General features: G+C 33.1%; 1 protein-coding gene across 2 annotated transcripts in view; it reads left to right on the top strand.

Moving 5' to 3' along the window:
* The window catches only part of Cad74A (cadherin 74A), a 40,897-nt gene that overhangs the window by 10,934 nt on the left and 11,120 nt on the right, over positions 1–18,843 (top strand). For both annotated transcript variants that reach the window (XM_085952241.1, XM_085952240.1), the window contains exons 5-17: positions 1,626–1,754; positions 2,661–2,882; positions 4,034–4,246; positions 5,216–6,040; positions 7,410–7,605; positions 8,585–8,891; positions 10,458–11,340; positions 12,246–12,431; positions 13,087–13,264; positions 14,324–14,443; positions 14,626–14,846; positions 16,181–16,307; positions 18,618–18,793. In XM_085952241.1, the coding sequence (XP_085808367.1) occupies positions 1,626–1,754; positions 2,661–2,882; positions 4,034–4,246; positions 5,216–6,040; positions 7,410–7,605; positions 8,585–8,891; positions 10,458–11,340; positions 12,246–12,431; positions 13,087–13,264; positions 14,324–14,443; positions 14,626–14,846; positions 16,181–16,307; positions 18,618–18,793 (3,783 nt within the window). The remainder of the gene's footprint in view (positions 1–1,625; positions 1,755–2,660; positions 2,883–4,033; positions 4,247–5,215; positions 6,041–7,409; positions 7,606–8,584; positions 8,892–10,457; positions 11,341–12,245; positions 12,432–13,086; positions 13,265–14,323; positions 14,444–14,625; positions 14,847–16,180; positions 16,308–18,617; positions 18,794–18,843) is intronic.

The raw sequence follows: 18,843 nt of genomic DNA, 5'->3' as shown, positions 1-18,843 counted from the left end.
GGGAAATGAATTGAATTATTTGACCGTAATTGATTTTTATAAAGTTTGAGTTTTCTTACGAAGGATATTATATCTATTTTATATGAATGCCAAAATGCAAAATATAGAAAGCTGAAAACTTGAAATGGGCCTTGGGCCGCAAAAAGTCTTCATGTGGGCCGCATGCAGCCCATGCTTGCTCTAGTCGAACTGATCGACTATTAATTGCGACCTGGTTTTTATAAAGGACAATAAATTATTAAGCTTTTAACAAAAATGTTCGATGCAATACGACGAAGGAGATATCTTCTCAACTAGACTCGAGCTAAGTAACAATAAAAATCAATTAAGGAACCTTGCACTCTAATGCAAGCCATTCACAAACAGTTCTTTGGTTCATGTGACACTTTCGGCACAACATTTATCCCGTTCAAAACTTGTGTCAATTCTATATCGATATGACGACATGAGACTAATGTGCAGAAATCAATTTACTATAAGCATGGGCCCCACATCCTGAAACGGGCCCCCAGGCTAGGATCTTTGGCGGCCTCCCTACCTATCGCTAAGGATAAAGCCAGTGTAGAGCTCCACAGTAGCGTTTTCCAAATGGTGTACGCGGTAAAATTAATGTGTATATTTTTAGTGTTTTTTTTTTAAATATTTTAATACATCCATGAAGTTGTCAAGTATCGATACACAAATAAAAATTTTATCGTACAAACACATAATTCCGAATTATTTTTACTATTCGGGAGAATTTGTGATGTGTATTTATCACTTATCTGGTCGACTCGCCTTCCTGAGCCCGGGCCCCAGGCTAAAGCCCTGTCAGTCCCCCTTTGTGGGGACCATGACTATGAGGCTAAAAAGGCTATATAGCCCAAGCTCCCTTGAATCCGGAAAATAATTAGAAAAAACTTATGAAAAAGACTTTGCAGAGGAATACATAAATATTCCAACTTCTAGACGTGTTAAATTCGAACCTAAGTAGTAGTACATTTCTAAACATTCAAATCGCTTCAATTTTTTTCTCATCACGTATTCCTAAAACACAATTCTCGAGACAAAAAATCATTGTCTACGTTCCCACGAAAAAATAAATATTTGCAAAACACGATTGCCCAGTTTACTTGCCCTAATGTTAATGTTGAAAACAGCATATTTTGACAAAAAAGTTTTAATATTTTTTTTTAATAACGTTTTAATGAGATATTTTTTGGAGACACCCAATTATGTATTAGCTCAAGGTCCCATCGAGTGTGTTGTGAACTCAGTCTTGGGTATCTCCTGCTGAGACATTCCCAGGCGTAAAAAAACTGCTGATGCTTTCGTAAGACCTCATGATGTTCGATTAGACCGAGTATGGTGCTAGGCGGGTTTTTGTTGATAAACCTTATCGTGTCCAGTTAAGAACTGAGAAGCTATAAGATCTGGAGTCAATCTGGATATTTTTATGCATCATTATGTAATTGATAAAATACGTATTCTTCTACCCTTGTAAAAGTAGGGCCAATGCACCATTATACGTCAGGGTGCGTACAACACCCCTTCGAAAACCCCGGCTTATAGATCCAAAACCAGGAAGAAGTGATATTGTAATACCTTAAAACTATTAATTGTATTTACATATTTATATTTTGTAGATTGTTCCTGAAATTATAGTCACGGATAACGATGGCGGAGTGAATTCAGATATCCAAGTGATATGCTACTCAAGGGATAGTCTTGGAGATACTGAAGCGTGCGATGTTTTTAGTATAACGACTGAAAAGGTAATTATTTATGCACTTAAATCTATGTCACTCAAAACTAAGCATAGCTGTTATAATAAATAATACATAATTTTAAAATACGTCAAAGAAATATATAAATACTAGAAAAAATCTTTTTGTTAAAAAATACGACACCTAGCAAGATAAAAACCTGCGTCCCCCGAGATTCGCGCCCATATGCTCTTGACGACTAAGCTGTGTGTCCTGTATAATTTTGACAAAATTGACTGTGGCCTTTACAATACTCTCTGAAGGGCTTTCTAAATTTCGTTATTATTGGCAATTGGCTTTTGTATTTTAAACCAAAGTATTAATTATGTACATTAATTATTACTAGCCGGCGTCAGAATCTCTCCAAATTTCTGTTATATCGTACTTGCACTTGCTAATAATTTAATAAACTATATCTTTTATTCAACGAATAACTCACAAATTACGTATGAGCAATAAAGAATGTTACATTCTCAAATCTTGTGAATCATTCTTCGAAAACAAACATATTCAAAAATCTTTGACTAATTATTTAACTTGGTTCAACACGCTAGCACATACGTCGAAGTTATTTGAAAATATCCTAACTTTTATGGATATTATAATTTATTCGCAAAAAAGAAAATTGAGTCGGTAGGTTAATTAGTAAAGTGCGATAGACGATATTTTTAGGCTTTCCCAACGTATGTATTGTTGTAATTTTTTTAATTAATTTAATTTAATAGATTGATTTTTCACAAATTTGAGAAAAAATTACCACATTAACAAAGCCATATTTTTAAATCAATAATTTAATTGTACATCAAAATCTATGTGAAATTATCTTAATAAATCAATACATTTTATTAATAACACCATAAAAAACGATACGTTAAACCAATTATGGTCTATATTAAATATATTTTTGTTTTACAGATAGCCGAAGGTCAATTTATGGCAAGAATTTACCTTAAGAGATTACTAGATTTTGAAAGCAGGTCTTCATTCAGACTGGGCCTTCAAGCCCTGGATGGTGCCATTGTAAATCAACTATCCGCAGTTGCAACTGTTTCCATAGATATCCTTGATGTTCAAGACCAGCCTCCAATATTCATCAATGCTCCATATTCTGCAACGGTAGCTGAAAATACTCCCCCAGTAAGTATTGAACATTGAAGTTAATGGTCCCACCAAACCACACGCCTTAAGCGGGCGATCATGGGACTCTTAGTTACGATGTAAATTATCATTTTTTATAACTGAGAATGTCTCAGGAGTAGTTACCTAAACTGAGGTCACCATGGACTCAAATGGAACAGTAACAAAATGTTTTATTGCCATGACTTCACAATTAAAAATATACATTAATATTTATTTAAATAATAAAATTCAGTTATAAAATGTTACATAAATTCTCAAAGCTCAAAAATCGATACCTTTGAAGCTTAGTAAGGTGCCATGTCTCACAGCCATACATGAACACAGGTAGAGTTAGGTATTTCCCGAGAAAATCTCAATCTCGAGATTTCCCGAAATGATGAAATTTTGAATTCTCGAGATTCTGGATTTCGAGAAAAGAATTCTCGAGAATTCTCCAGATATCGGGAAATTGAAAAAAACCTGTAAAAATCGTTAAATCAGTGTAAAAACAGACAAATTCCAAAAAAAATAGGATTTTTTTATTATTTATGTAAGAAGACAAACAAAATAGATGTAGGAAAATAAAAATAATTCAAAACATTACTTATTAAAATAGACTTTCAAAAATCACAGACTGTCAATCACTGCGACTAATAATCGCGTACGCTATTGAGAAACAAAATTCCCTGATGTTGCAAAAATTGCGCTCATTTTGAGTCGACGTTGACTTTATTGTGTTAAATGCCCCGATCAGTCTTTGAACGTTTTGTGTTTTCTGTCCACTTTTTCCATATAGAAAATCGTTTTTTCAATTAATATTTGATATTGAAGAAATTCCGAATCCCGAGAAAAGATTCTCGAGATCCGGGATTTCCCGAAATGTTAAAAATTTAAATTCTCGAGATGCGGGATGGAAAAGCTCGAAAATTTCTCGAGAATTCCCGTCGGGAAATTCCCGAAACCCAACTCTAAACACAGGCAACACGCATGCGTTCAACAAAATGACATAACCAAAATTATAATTACCATCAGTATATTACGAGTTTTGTACCGGATACAGTTTGATTCTATGCCCTTTGTAGTATTAATTATTTTAAGTGTATATTATGAAGAATCACAATAAAAAGCGTCTATACATAGTCATCATGTGTTTTGTTTTGTATTTTTAGGGGTCTCCAATAATGGATATAGTTGCAAAAGACGGTGACTCTGGAAACCCAAGACCCGTATTAATATCTCTTGAAGGCGATAGTTTAGGATATTTTGATTTAGTATTCAAAAATGATACTGGAAACGCAATCCTTGTGACATCTGATGAACCTTTGGATAGAGAACACCCAAATGTTCTTCAAAACGGAGGAGTTTATAATTTATTTGTGAAGGTAATTATAATTATTTTTTTGTTTATTTATCTGAACTAACTATCAAAAATGCCAGCGATTATGAAATAATCAAGAGTAGATACCGACTTACTTACTTACTTCATCCTGTTTCGCTTCGGATTCTGAGCATATAGCAAACACACGGTCAGGTACAGCACATATATCACTTTTGTAGCACTGCTACTGGGTGAGGAAGGGTCGCCTCAGTGGGTCTTGGACGATTTGGCGCCGCTAACTGACTGTCTAGATAATTATCCCTGCGTCCACTTGGGGCAGCGCCTATTTGTCCCAGCGCTCAATTTTCCCGGCGTCCACTCGGCGGTGCTAAATCCTCCCATTCCCGCCTCAGTGACACAATTTTTGAAGTTGTATTACAAGGGTACAGAGTGATGTATTGCCTATGTCTAAGCCGCGCGAAGTGCCTTTTTGTCGACTAAATCAATCATCTGATGCTAAGGCAAACAAGAGTACGTGATTAAATAAGATTTCACAAAACTACTGGAATGACATTATGCAAGACATATTTCTTGCCGAATTTATAAAGTTGCTGAATAAATGACTTCGCCCACTAATACCTCCAAATGCCACTAAAGACAACTTAAGTGATGAATCTACAGCTTTCAATTCAGCAAAAATACATGATAACAGAATAATTGACGGAAGTCTTTATTCAGCATTGAGTCGACTACTGATTCTTTGTGTATGTACCGGTAATTCCCTCCCTTTATGTTTTCTAATATACCTATATTATTAATTTTATTACGTTTCTTTCACACAAACTTTATATTAAGAAAATTAGACAAAAATATTGAGGTTTGTTTATACGCGTCGAGAAAAAAGGATAACTTTTTTCAGGAAATTCATAAGCCAATCTATGTCTGATTTTATTATGCCAAATCGAGTCAGACCTCTATGCTATATTGTAATTTCTTGATTCGTTTTTTTATTTTCTTATTAATATTATTTCAGGCTACTGAACTTATAAACAATGAAATCCCATCAGACTATTCCGTCACACAAATAACCATAGTCGTAACAGATACTGATGACCACAGACCTGCGTTTAATCAAGACGTATTTGACGTATCAATACCTGAAAACATAAAAAAGGGCACTCTTATTCCAGGACTTTCAATTTTTGTCGAAGACAATGACCTTAGTTCTAATAGCAGATACAATTTGACAGTAAGAAATGTATTAAACTCTGAAAATGTGTTCTCTGTCAGTCCTTCATATGGAGAAGGAAGAACAACTCTAGCTATTAAAGTTAACGATGCTACAAAATTAGACTACGATATCGAAGACGACTCGAAACGATCCATGAGTTTTGATGTTATTGCGTTGGTGAACAACGAAGAAGCTGCCACAGCTAGAATCAATATAAAACTTCTAGACACAAATGACAACTCACCAATATTTGCCAAAGAAAATTATAAATTAAATGTTTTGGAAGACGTTGAAGAAGGCTTTAAAATCTCAGACATAAAAGCTACTGATAAAGACTCCGGTACTTTTGGTAGACTAGAATATATCCTTACAGGTTTTGGGTCGGAGTATTTTAAAACTGAAAAGTATGATGGGGGTATTTATGTCAACCGTCCTCTGGACTTTGAGAAGCAGAAGAGTTACAGTCTCACGCTCGTCGCCAAAGATGGCGGCGGGCTTGTGTCGACTGTTAACGTTTTTATGGAGATCCAGGATGTAAACGATAACGCACCAGTTTTCGAGGTGTCGGAATATTCGAGGACCATACGGGATGGAGCCACGAGCTTTGAGCCGCAGCTTGTAGTCAGGGTAAGTAATTCCAATACGATTATGTCATTCTACTGATATCTGCATATTCATAATACCATATAAACATTATTCATTAACCGTTTGATCACTACGAATATAAGATTTTTTCTGTTTTTACGAGAAATTATTGGTGTTAGCCACTTGCTTAACATATTAGGTTCAAACTTATATTGAAAAATAACATGTGAATTTGCCACACCGGAATCCATGACATAAGACTGATGCGTAACCGCTCAGCCATCGTAGGCGCAAAGAATATGTGTTTAATTATAATAGGTATATTAAAGAAATTTCACGTTTCAGGTTTTGCTTGATTACAATTTTTTTATATAAGTATATAATAAAATGAGTGTATTAAGCATTTTTATAAGCAACCGAACACACTAATTAATTGACAGCGTAGTTTTTACTTCACGTGAACCAAAACAGAATACTCAAAATGAAACCTTAATATTTAAAAGTATTTATTGTCTCTGTTCTGGCAGAACACACTAACTGGAGAATACTAGTTTTGAGTAATATGACTTTGAAGTTGTTAAAATGTTTGAAATGGTCTATCATGTGAGTTTATTAAGTAATCGTAAAAAGGATGACTTTAAAATAAAGACTGTTTATTTGTTAAGGAGGTTTCCAGACGGTAAAGTTTGAAATAAGGAACATTTTAGTAAACTAACTCAATATGTCATTTTTTCAAATTAGTGTCTTCTGCCAGAACAGTGACGTTATGAAGTATGGTACATACCTACCATTATATTCAGCGGCTCCCGTGGTGCCGTGCGTAGAGCGCTGGGCTTTCATCTGAGAGCTCCGGGTTCGATTCCGCATGAGGAAACAATATATTATATATGTGATTTTCTCAAAGCCTGGTGTTTTGTAATTGTTTCACTTATATTACTAAATACACTACTGCTAAACTATACTACTACCATTGGGCATATAGGCCTGTTGTAGTGTTAAAAATAGTATAATATATGTATATACCTATGTATTTTTTCATTATATTATATTATTTTTATATTTATATATTTCATAGTAAATAGCACGAAATCTGGCATATCGAAAGGTCAAATAATCTTGGTTGAACCTCAAATATTTTGAAGATGTTATGGCACCACATTGTATTGGCCACCCCAGAATCCACATTTAATAATCCTAGTCAACTCCTAGAGTCCTAGACAACTTCGTCCAGTTTTCGAGCCTAATCGTCTTACACGGTCAACATTGTCCATCCATTATGTGCATGCCGCGGCGATTTTCTTTGGTGCAAATACGAAATCGATTCATCAAAAAAATTTATATGGGGTTCTTGAAACATTTTAAACCATATATTGTTAAATTACACCAGACTAATATTAGCAATAATTGATAGGCTTCTGACAGAGACGGTCCTGACCAAGGCGGTGGAAGTGTGGTATACAGCATCCAATCAGATAATAGCCTCTCCAAGAGTGGTGGAGTGTTCTCCATCGACTACAACTCTGGTGAAATAAAAATACTGGATTCAGTCGACTCCATGGATACGCCTCGTGGACAGTATGAATTGGTGGTTAGAGCTACTGACAAAGGTAATTCATAAACCCACTATCAATTTATTTACATATATATACATCATATTCCGCGTGGCCTGTTATTTTGCTAACCGGACAAAACAGAATATGAAAAAATAGAACATGACAAAACAGAACAGTGACAAAACCGAACATGACAAAACAGAGCATTACAAAACAGAAAATAAGAAAACAGAACAGCCAGGGAAAAAATGAAACATTAATTTTTGTGGAATCTATTTAGATTAGGTTAGGTAAGATTAGGTTAGGTTAGGTCATTATTTCGTTGTACCTAGTCACCCAACCATTTTTAACATATTATATTGATTAAGATGAGATTTCCTAAGCTTGCCGGCAACACCGAGTTAAGTCCCGTTTATTTGAGGCTTTCTAGCGATTAGGAATGCAGAAATTAGGTATATAATTTGATGTATTATGGCGTATTGAAAATCTGTGCTGTTAAAAATCTATCAACAGAATAGAGACATAACAATTTCAATATTATATTTATGTTTTTTCCTGAAAGGTCATAGTTATATTTATCGTTGTTCTGTTTTGTCACTGTTCTGTTTTGTCATGGTTATTTTTTTTATATCATTATCACATAAAATTAAGATTACTTATATAAATTATTAATTTACTTAGATACAGACGTAGTCCATTTTACACATTTACGAATAACTAGCATTCATGTTTATTACCAAAATTTCCAATAGTTAAATAAGTACTCATGGAATTAGGTATCAATTTTAAAGGGGGGCTTTAGACAACCCTGTTATGTTATACATTAAATCATCGATGCCTCCATAAAGATCCTAATAATTAACAATAATTTAAATAGATCCTTGAATAGACTTTCCATTTAGTCAAAAATAAATCCCAACAGCTTTACTTGTATTATATTGTTTTAGACTTAATGAGGGACTTGAGCCGCGTTGCCGCTACTGCTTCTGTTACTACTAAAATTATTTATTTAACGTCATATTGATTATTTTAGGTTACCCGCCATTGTACAATGACACCAGAGTGTTCATCCGCGTTGGAGTACCTGGAAACCAGCGACCGATCTTCAAAGGAAACTACAACAGTTTTGTATCGCCGAAGAATCAAAACGACAACACCAATAGCCTCGAATTTTCTTCCTTCGAATTCGGCCCGATGAACTACAAGGCGACCGTGAAGGAAAATTCGCCAGCTGGTAGCAATGTCACCACAGTAACCGCAAACGATCCAGATGGACTTGACTATCTTCTAACGTATCATATCGTGGGAGGTGACAAGGATAATTTTCTCATTGACGAAAAGTAAGTACCAAATGACTTCATCTCATGAATTACTCACAAATATTATAATATATTCACTTTTTAATACTTCAAAGAAATTGTCACCCACTACAACATCTCACTAATATGGTCATCAATAAACAACGATTTTATAATTTCCATAATTTTGTTGCAACAGTAATTTCTTCTTATTTATTTATTCTAATTATACGAGAAAATTATTTCTATGTTCAATATGGTCATCATGAATGACAACATAATAAAAAAATACTTTAAGATTTTTTCAACTTCGTTCGGTTGAGTGAATCTTTGTTTTAGTTATCATATAATATGACACAATACACATATACTTTATTACGTATTTAACCTATTTTACTTGAGAGTATTTTAGTTTCCATTAATGTTTTCCCAATATACAATTTACATCGTTATTTTATATGGTCATCATAATATTATAACTCAATAATGATGGGTCTGTTGATTTCAATATACTTGTTACATCACTCAGTTTAAATTGACGTAACTGATGTATTCTAATCTCAGATTTTATGTATATATTCGACTAAGTGATATTAAAATATTAATGTAAAATTTGTATTAACATAAACATAGATGAATAAATAAAACTGCATTATATTTAAACGTGTAACAAAATTTGTACTGCTTGATCTATGGCAGTTTCGTGAAGTGAGTCGGCTCTTAGGCTAAAACTTTTTCTATCTCCTAGTGTCGGAACCCTTCTGAAGATGATGCCTTACGCATTTATGTTGCTTTCTGACTTGGCGTACCTTTGTGTCATGTACACCAAGGTAATTACGTAATAACTAGTTTACCGTATGGTTCGATATGGATTAAGCTGCTAGAAGAGTGCCGGAAGACATACATATTCGTAATTCTGTCATTAATAATGTCATATGTCTCACCAATCTTTGGTTTCATCGAAAGTACCATCAAGATAGGAGCCTCTTGGTGTCTGTCAACAAGATGGTAAGCGGCCTGTTGGTATCACGATAATTCCATTGAGAGAAGGGTTTGGGATGCCACTTACACTTTTGATATCTCACATGCGCATGGTAGTTTATCATATTTTAATTGTTAAATTTAGTTAACCATCTGAACTGTCAAAAAAATTATATGGCTAACGTATTGTAACAATTATAATACATAAATATGATAAACTACCCTCGATAACCGCCGATAGCAGCCTTGTGTATAAAATAGATGCGCTGAATAAATCAGTTAAATTTTTAGGTTCGGCAGCTTTTTTAACTGAGTCTAATAAAGCAAAAAATATGACTGCCTGTCACCAAATTTTATCGTCTGTCCCCTAGAAATGGGTAATGCAGTTACTAGTTTGGGTAGATATCATTTAATTTTACATATTTTTCTCATTGTAAAAAAATAAACAGTACCTATCTTACTTTCCTAATAAAGTTTTTAAGTTATAAAATACATCTAATTGCTCCAACAGTCTATACCATAAAACTAATAAAACTTTTTATAATAGGTACTCTTTTCCTCTTTACTATCGCATCTATATAATCTTATTATGTGTTTCAAATGAATTTTATTAATTCTTAACTTCAGGACTGGAATGATAACAGTATCCCCAGAAGCTACCTTAGACAGAGATACAAATCCTGATCATTATGATGTGATTGTGACAGCTGTGGACAGTGGAACACCAGTGCCAGAGACAGCTACTGCAACAGTTTTCATCACAATACAAGATGTCAACGATAAACCTCCAAAATTCAATTTATCAAATACGTCAGCATATGTATCTGAACGCACTAAAATTGGCAAAGCTGTATTCAAAGTAACAGCCATAGATACAGACGTTGATTCTGAATTAAAGTATACAATCATTGAGCCAATAAAAGCCTTATCAAAATCAGGTGTTCAGTTGAAGAGTATTGCTCCATACAACTATAAAACAGCGTTCATGATTGACGAAAAGACTGGAGAAATATTCGTAAATAATACTTTGGATTACAACTTAGCTTCTGTTATAATTCTAACAGTAAAAGCTGAAGATTTAAATGCTGTTTATAATAAACTAGACCAGTTTGCAAAGGTTGAAGTTACTCTATATGTCCAATCGTACAGTGATAATACGCCCCAATTCACCAATGATGGATGGACTTCAATAAATCCAAAAATATTAGTGGACGTTAAAGAAGAAGAACCTGTTGGAAGTACGCTATTTGTATTGGCTGCTGAGGATCCAATCTCAGGTCACATAGTCACCAATTATAAAGTTATCAATTCGGAGACAGATCTTATGCAGGTTGATCCGCAAACTGGGCAAGTTTTACTGACGAAGAGATTGGATTATGAGGCTTTGGAAACGCCAGAGTTATCTTTCACAGTAAAGGCTACCAGTAATGATGGTAGTAAGTACAGCACCGCTACGGTGATAGTCAGTGTGCAGAACATTAATGATAATGCTCCAGAATTCACAATGAAGGTAACCTATCATTTTTACAACGTTTTTTATTAGCTCGTATTGTTGTTTGTCCGGTGGTTGTTTATCCAGTACAAATCTTTCAATAGATTTTTAACTAACTTCCCGACTAGCTAGACATTTGAAACTTTTGAATATATCAGAACACGATACCAATGCATTCTTTTAATACTTTTAGCCATCTTTAAGCAGAATTGAATTCATTTCAGTTAATTCTGTTTTGTATGGAAAGTTATTTCAGAAAAATTCGTAAAAAGACTATTATTGGTTGCTAAGAGTGGTCCTAGTAACTAAATTATTAATATATATTATATGCGTTACTATGGAAATCAAAATGAAATGTCAAAATGACATTTCAGTATTCTATTTTTGTTTGTTTGTTTTTATTTACTTCATATCAAGTACAAGTTTGAGCATATTGAGCATAATAATTCAACAGAAAATTTAAAAACATTGTATATAAAAAGTTCTTTTTATCTTGTAATTTTATTTTACTTGCGAATAATACCTATTCACGATCATTTAATATTATATTTATCAGTTATATGTTTAGTATAGGTGAATTTGCACAGTTTCTTAAGATGTCGAAAAGCAAAATCTGGGTCGCTAAAAGCGATTCACTTGTAGTAGTCCAATACTTCTCTTCCAGTAGCTGACCAGTGAGGTCAATACTTTTAAGTAATATTCTAAAAACATGGGTATTTCTATGACTGATTCATTACTACAACTACTGTTTCATTACTACTACACTATTGTAATTATTGTGCATCATGTCATGTTGTGATTTTAGAAAGAAAGAAAATAAAAAAGGGGGGAGATTTAAATGTAATAGTAGGTACTATAAGACTTCCAATTATAATTTTAATTCACACTCCACCAAATATTATGATTTTTTCCATTCCCACTAGACATACAAGTTCAGTATTCCAGAATCTGCAAAACATCCCGAGCAGGTATTAACGGTAAACGCCAGAGACATGGATGCTGTTCTCACAGAATATGATGAGTATTTGGGATACTCAGATGTCAGATACTCTCTGAGTGGTCAAAACTCCAATCTCTTCATCATTGATAGCAAGACTGGTATTATTCAAGTTAGTAAACTGTATGTAAGCTATGATTCGACCACGCGTTGAAATGTTCAATCAAACTGTCAAATGCGAAGGCATTTTTTGTAGTAATATTATTAAAAATATAACAATATTACTTTATTAATAATTATCTTTTTATTCGGAGTATAAATAATCGGTTAATAATTATGCCAACGCGGTAACTGCGTCGGCTTATAATGTTGTGGGATCCAGGTTCGAATCCCAGGTCCCGCAAATTCATGTGTTTTTAGACCATGGTATGGATCTAATAGGTTGAGCAATCGGCTAACATCTATTTCTCGTAAAAACAAAAAAAAAATCTGATAATACAACCTGTGCAAGACCATATAATTTTCTTAAGATTGCACATGGTAAAAATAAATAAAACACTATCATTAATGATGGCATCTCAAACACCTAAGTTGCAAAGTTACTAGAAATTTTCCGCATGATTAGCCAGGATTGCGATAGGTATTTTTTTTTAAATTAAAATCTTTTTTTTTTGTTTGAAAAAATCGAAAAATGCCTCGCTCACAACAAAGTGTGATTTTAAATTAAATTAACATAATATGCGTTTTTCTTTTAGACTAGTTATGTTAAACGTAAAATATACTAGGTACGAGACCCAAAATATATATATTTTTTAAAATTATTTTAGATTGCTCCCAATAAAACTTTGGATAGAGAACGACAATCAGTGTTACGTATTGACGTGGTAGCAGCTGATAGTCCTATTGGAGCAACTGCTTCCCAGCTTCAAACGACAGTCTCTATCAACATTGACGTTTTGGATGTGAACGATAACCCACCGAAATTCGAGCGGCACTCATATATGGGTAAGAAAATAATAATATATTCAAGCGTAGTAATATCAATTCGTTTAACATAACGTGGTTACTGCCAAAAGTTGATTAGTCTCGAAATCATGTTATGGAGTAATTTCAATTTGAAAATATGACATTCCCTCTAAAATAAGACACAATGCTGATTTCATTGTATTTTATGTGCATGTTCTATAAATATCGGATGATCTTGATTTTTTCTAGCATACATATTTATATATACACACATAATCTGTTGTTCATTTTAAATACCTAAACTATTGACCTACCAATTTTGACAACAAACCCACGAATTGTGGGGCTCTTTTCCATAAGTGACTATTTTCAATTTTGCACTTTTTTAAGAATTACGATTGTCTATTACATGCCTTAAGTAGTAAAATATGCTTAAAATATCAAAGTATTATGATAGGTAGAGTAAGTTTTAATATGTCCACAAAAAATAGGTTAATCGTTTCAATAAATTTATATTCATTAAATAAAAACCAAATCATAATAATTTCCATCGTGGCACTATTTTGGACTACACTGCCATTCATGTGTAGATAATAAAACATATTATCGTAGCTAATTTCTTTATCAATGTGGTTTGCATTATTATGAACTCAAAAACACTTTAACTAACGAAAACACCCACTTCAAACAATACGTTTTGTTATTAATCTGACAGTTTAACCAACTTTGAAAAAATATATTGTCTGTATTCAGTGCACTATGGAATTAATCACGGGCTTTTAGTGTCATGTAAATATTCAGTTTTTACTGCAAATACAAAATAGTCAATTTTTGGTAAGAATAAAAATGAATAAATCGAACATTCATACATAAAATAGCTTGTGATTTTTAAAGACCAAAATCACATGTGCTTAGACGTATTTGGCTAAAAACTTAACTACCAACAATTGATGCCTGGCATAACAGTTAGTAAAATTACAAACTTAATTAATTTTCTTATATTTTTTTTAAATTGGTCATTGAATGTAAAATAGTGTCAATTAATTTTGTTTGTTTCAATATACATAGTTATATTATTTTATTTTTTTGTTGTTGTAGCTGTTGTCCCAGAAAACGTAAACATTGGAAGAAGTGTAATTAATATAACTGCAATAGATCCTGATGAAGGCTTAGGCGGAGAAGTAAAATATGAATTCATTGACGAAGGTGATGCAAATGGTAAGTTGAATTGTTCCAAAGTAAAACACGTAATTTGACTGCGTCATTTAACTAACCACGCCGTAATTTATGTTTTATTTCCTTTTATCTTTGAACAAAACCAATGATGTATCGCCTCATTTTTATTCCAACTCACACTATTCGAATTTGGGACATCTTACAGTTACTATGTTTTATTGTAGGCTTATTCCAAATTAACACTTTAACCGGTGAGGTCCGCACTAAGAGACCCCTGTCAGGAAAAGGTCGCGCAGAACCTTATTTAATTCGCGTCAGAGCCGCGGATGGCGGATCACTCCACGCTGATGCTGCACTGGCCCTCTATATTGGAGATGTTAGTGCCAATGATGGAGTTCCATTAATCATCAAGCCTACTCTGGATCAATCGGCTGCAGTTAGCGAGGTATGACTTGACTCATTTTTCTACGATCTTTCAATTGAAATAATTATGAACGTATAAATATAAATTAAAGAGCAATACATTCTGTCACACTTACCGCGTTCGTGTTTTTATACAAAATAGCTAATCTATTAGCTAACAACCTTTCATTATAAAAATAACTTAAATTAAACTACATTCTTTGGATTAAAGATGGTAATATCTCAGATATATATATTTTTGACCATGTAAGATCCTAGTGAGATCATACGGGCCTCCACAGAGTGGAGGTTTGTATTAACAGTTTTTTTTTTGTTTTTACGAGAAATGGATATTAGCCACTTGCCCAACTTATTAGGACCACACTCTGACTCAAACAAGAATTGAAAAACAATATGTGTATTTGCCATACTCATGATTCGAACATGGGACCCACGACATTATAGGCTAACTCTTTTAAGTCGCTCGATATATTATAGATATATACATACCTACTCAAAAAATCTTTTTTTTTAATACGACGTTCGATGAGACTTGAACCTCTGGATTCGCACCTAATGTGATTTAACCAAGTAATAAGCTACTTAATTACAACGAAATTAACTAATAATTCTTACATTAAAATGCTTATCGAATTGCATTAATGTTGACTATCGGTTTTTGGTCAGTCTAATTACTAACCGACGCCCGGATCACTCGAAATTTTTAGTTATTTCCTACTTACACTAGCTAATAATTCAATAAGCCATTTATTTTATTCAACGAATAATTCCCAAGATTTGAGAATGTAACATTCCATATAGGTATTGAACATACATAACTTGAATATACCTCAAATATATACCTACTAGAAATACCCGTTACACTCTTATTAAAAATTGTTAACAAGTTCAAGTAGATGTTATATTGGCGGGAGCCGGGCGTCGGTTAGTAATATTAAGGTAATAAAAATATTCCTTGATTTAAAACAGAAAAACTGATAGTCAATAATAACGCAATTTGATAAGCATTTCACGTAGGAATTACTAGTTTAAATTATCATAATTAATTAGGAAGCGTGTAGCTTAATTGATTAAAGCATATTGGCGCGATACCAGTGGATATACTGGTTCAAATCCTATCAGGCGTCGTATTTTTTTCAAATGTGATTTTTTCTAGTTGGTGTTTTCCTGGGGTGTTTTCAATTTATGTATGTTTAATAATTTTTATATGATGAACCTCGATCATAATATCAGATGAATAATTTTATAGTACCTATCAAGGCAATTCAAATTGTAGAACGTGCATAAATTTATTTTTCACTGTGACAAAATAACATGCGTAATAATTATTTGTTTACAATTTTATATTACTTTCAGAATGCCACAATAGGCTCTCCAGTTTTCCAAGTCGTGGCAAGTGATCCTGACGATCCTTCATTACCTTCGGGGAAACTCACATACAGATTACAAGAAGCGAGCCCGGACTCGCTGGCATTCTACATTGGTAAAATTTCCCATTTTCAAATTTCCGTAAAATACCCGTATCAGTATTGATGTAGGTATTTTATTTATTATAATGTATGTAGGTGTGTACTCTATAGCACACTTTAGGATTTAATATTACTGAAGGCTTTCAATTACTCGCGAAATGATCCATAATACGCCAACAATGAACTCAGAAATAATGGGAACTGAAATACATAACGGGTAAGGCGAAGCAGGTAACCGACTCGAGTAAGGAAGAATCCGGGTTAAACTTACACACGTGTTAAGAATACGTTTTACGTCGAATACTAAAAACTGCTCTCGGTTTATGCATTTACGCTCATTTACTGTTAGTGTATTACACATACTATTGCACGTGCTTCATTTTCGTAGGACACTCACACATTCAAAACCCTGCATCAAGATGCGGCGTATTGAATATAGACTATCGATATTCTATTTATTATCTGTTCTGTGTATGCCAACAATGTACCACGAATGTAAGAATTTCGTCAACCGTTATGTTTCAATTAATAATTTTCGGTGTACTAAATCTAAATTAAACATACTTTTTGTCATGTTTCAGCTGATAAAAATATTGATAACATTAATTTATTTTGTGGATATATTATTAAGTGTGAATTTTTTTAGTAATATTTTCTTAAATATTACTATAAAGTTTTCGCACAAAAACAAACAAAAATATTTGGCAGAGAGACAAGCTGCCTATTTAACAAAATTGTTTTGACTGCGTAATTACACAATCATTTCGTGGAGGACAACCATAGCTCCCGCATCCTGATCTTTGACAAGCCCCCTACCTATCGCTAAGGATAAAATCGTTTTCTAAATGGTGTACGTGATAAAATTAATGTGTATATTTAGTGCTTTTTCTATATTTTAATACATACATTTGAATTATGGAGTTGGTCGTGTATTAATTGATACACAATTAAAAATTGTATAGTACAACCACATAATTTAAAATAACAGTATTATTGAAGGAAAATTAAAGGAAAATTGTGATGTGTGTTTATCTCACTTATCTGGTCAACTCGCCTCGTCGGGCCCTCTTTAGCCCGGGCCTCCAGGCTAGGGCCCTGTTAGCCCCCTCTTGTGGGGGCCATAAGGACAACATAATATTGTGAACCCAACGCACTTATTTAATAATGTCTTTCAAATTTTAAATTAGGAAAATTTGATTATTTTTTTTTAAATAAGGTTTCTCGGTTTCAAAGTCAGTTATCTCAATATTCCTCAATTTTGAGGAAATTAAAATAACAGTGTTTATTATAGTGCAAATTATGTAAACGTAATGATAAATAAGACTCAGTTGAGACTTTTAAGGGCGGACGTACTCAGCGTGGGTCTTTTTTTCTATTTTCTAACCGAAAAAAAAATCTTTTTTTTTTTAAAACGGTACACGTTTAAACACGCGCGTTAACGCCATTTTACTCCCTACTTCAATTATAGTTTGTCAATTTATGGCTACGGCCGTATGTTGTAGCTTAACCACTGGGGAATGCCAAAAGAAATGGCGTATTTCAAAAAAACACTACCTTATTCTTAGGTCAATAATTATTATAAAGCAATCATTATTCGTAGGATGTTTATCACACTTGAATGGCTTATATGCTTATAATAAGTATCTTTAGAATTATCTTCAAATGTGTTAATCTTGCCCATTTTTTGAATAATAAAATGCCCAATTCTTGTCAAATTTGGGATCACAGAGATTATCAATATAATTTTTTATCGTAAATATTTCACTATAATAATGTCGACATAAATTATACTGATGGTTTTATAAATGCGTTTAAAAATTAATAGATGTAAAAAATCTTAACACCACTGTACATTTATGTACTGAAATATGACTATATTCTAAAACATTAGAGCGAGAGGTTTAATAGAATACTATTTTATGTAACAAAAATACGTCAAATGTTTGCAGTCATCAAATGTTTAAAATAAATATAAAGGATAATAAGGCTTCAAAATTATATAAATAGATTATCTACAACGTTTAAGGTATGTCCAGGATCATGCTTTGAAAATAGAACAAAAGCTCCATTTTGACCTACGTTGAGCATGCCCCCCCTTAATAAAAATATTTATATTAATAGTTACCCATATTTTAAGTTGGTGTTTGATAATTAAACCTATTTTGGAGAAATGTGTGATAATGAAATCATTTTCTTATTTTATTAATAACTATTCAATTAAGTGGATTACACTAATCATGACTGTATGACTTTCTAAAGACTTATCTTACCTAATATTATCTTTCTTGGAGTATTAAAGTATACATGTAATATTTTCTTTGCAGATCCAAATTCAGGCCTCATCACCACAAGGAAAGCATTGGATCGCGAGAAAAAAGCAAGCTATGAATTGATTCTTGTCGTATCGGATAGAGGTGAACCCCCGCAGAAGGTTACCAGAGTATTACAAGTAAATGTGACTGATGTTGATGATCATAATCCAAGATTCTTGAGAGCTGTGGTAAGATATCACTTTCTTCTTCATTGTATTATCTCATTTCTAAGTACATA

This window comes from Rhyacophila brunnea, unplaced genomic scaffold, assembly GCF_057557595.1.
Source record: "Rhyacophila brunnea isolate RB1 unplaced genomic scaffold, BYU_Rbru_1.0 scaffold_3, whole genome shotgun sequence".
NCBI lineage: Eukaryota > Metazoa > Arthropoda > Insecta > Trichoptera > Rhyacophilidae > Rhyacophila > Rhyacophila brunnea.
The sequence above is the reverse complement of the archived record's forward strand: the minus strand, read 5'-3'. Positions and strand labels throughout refer to the sequence as shown.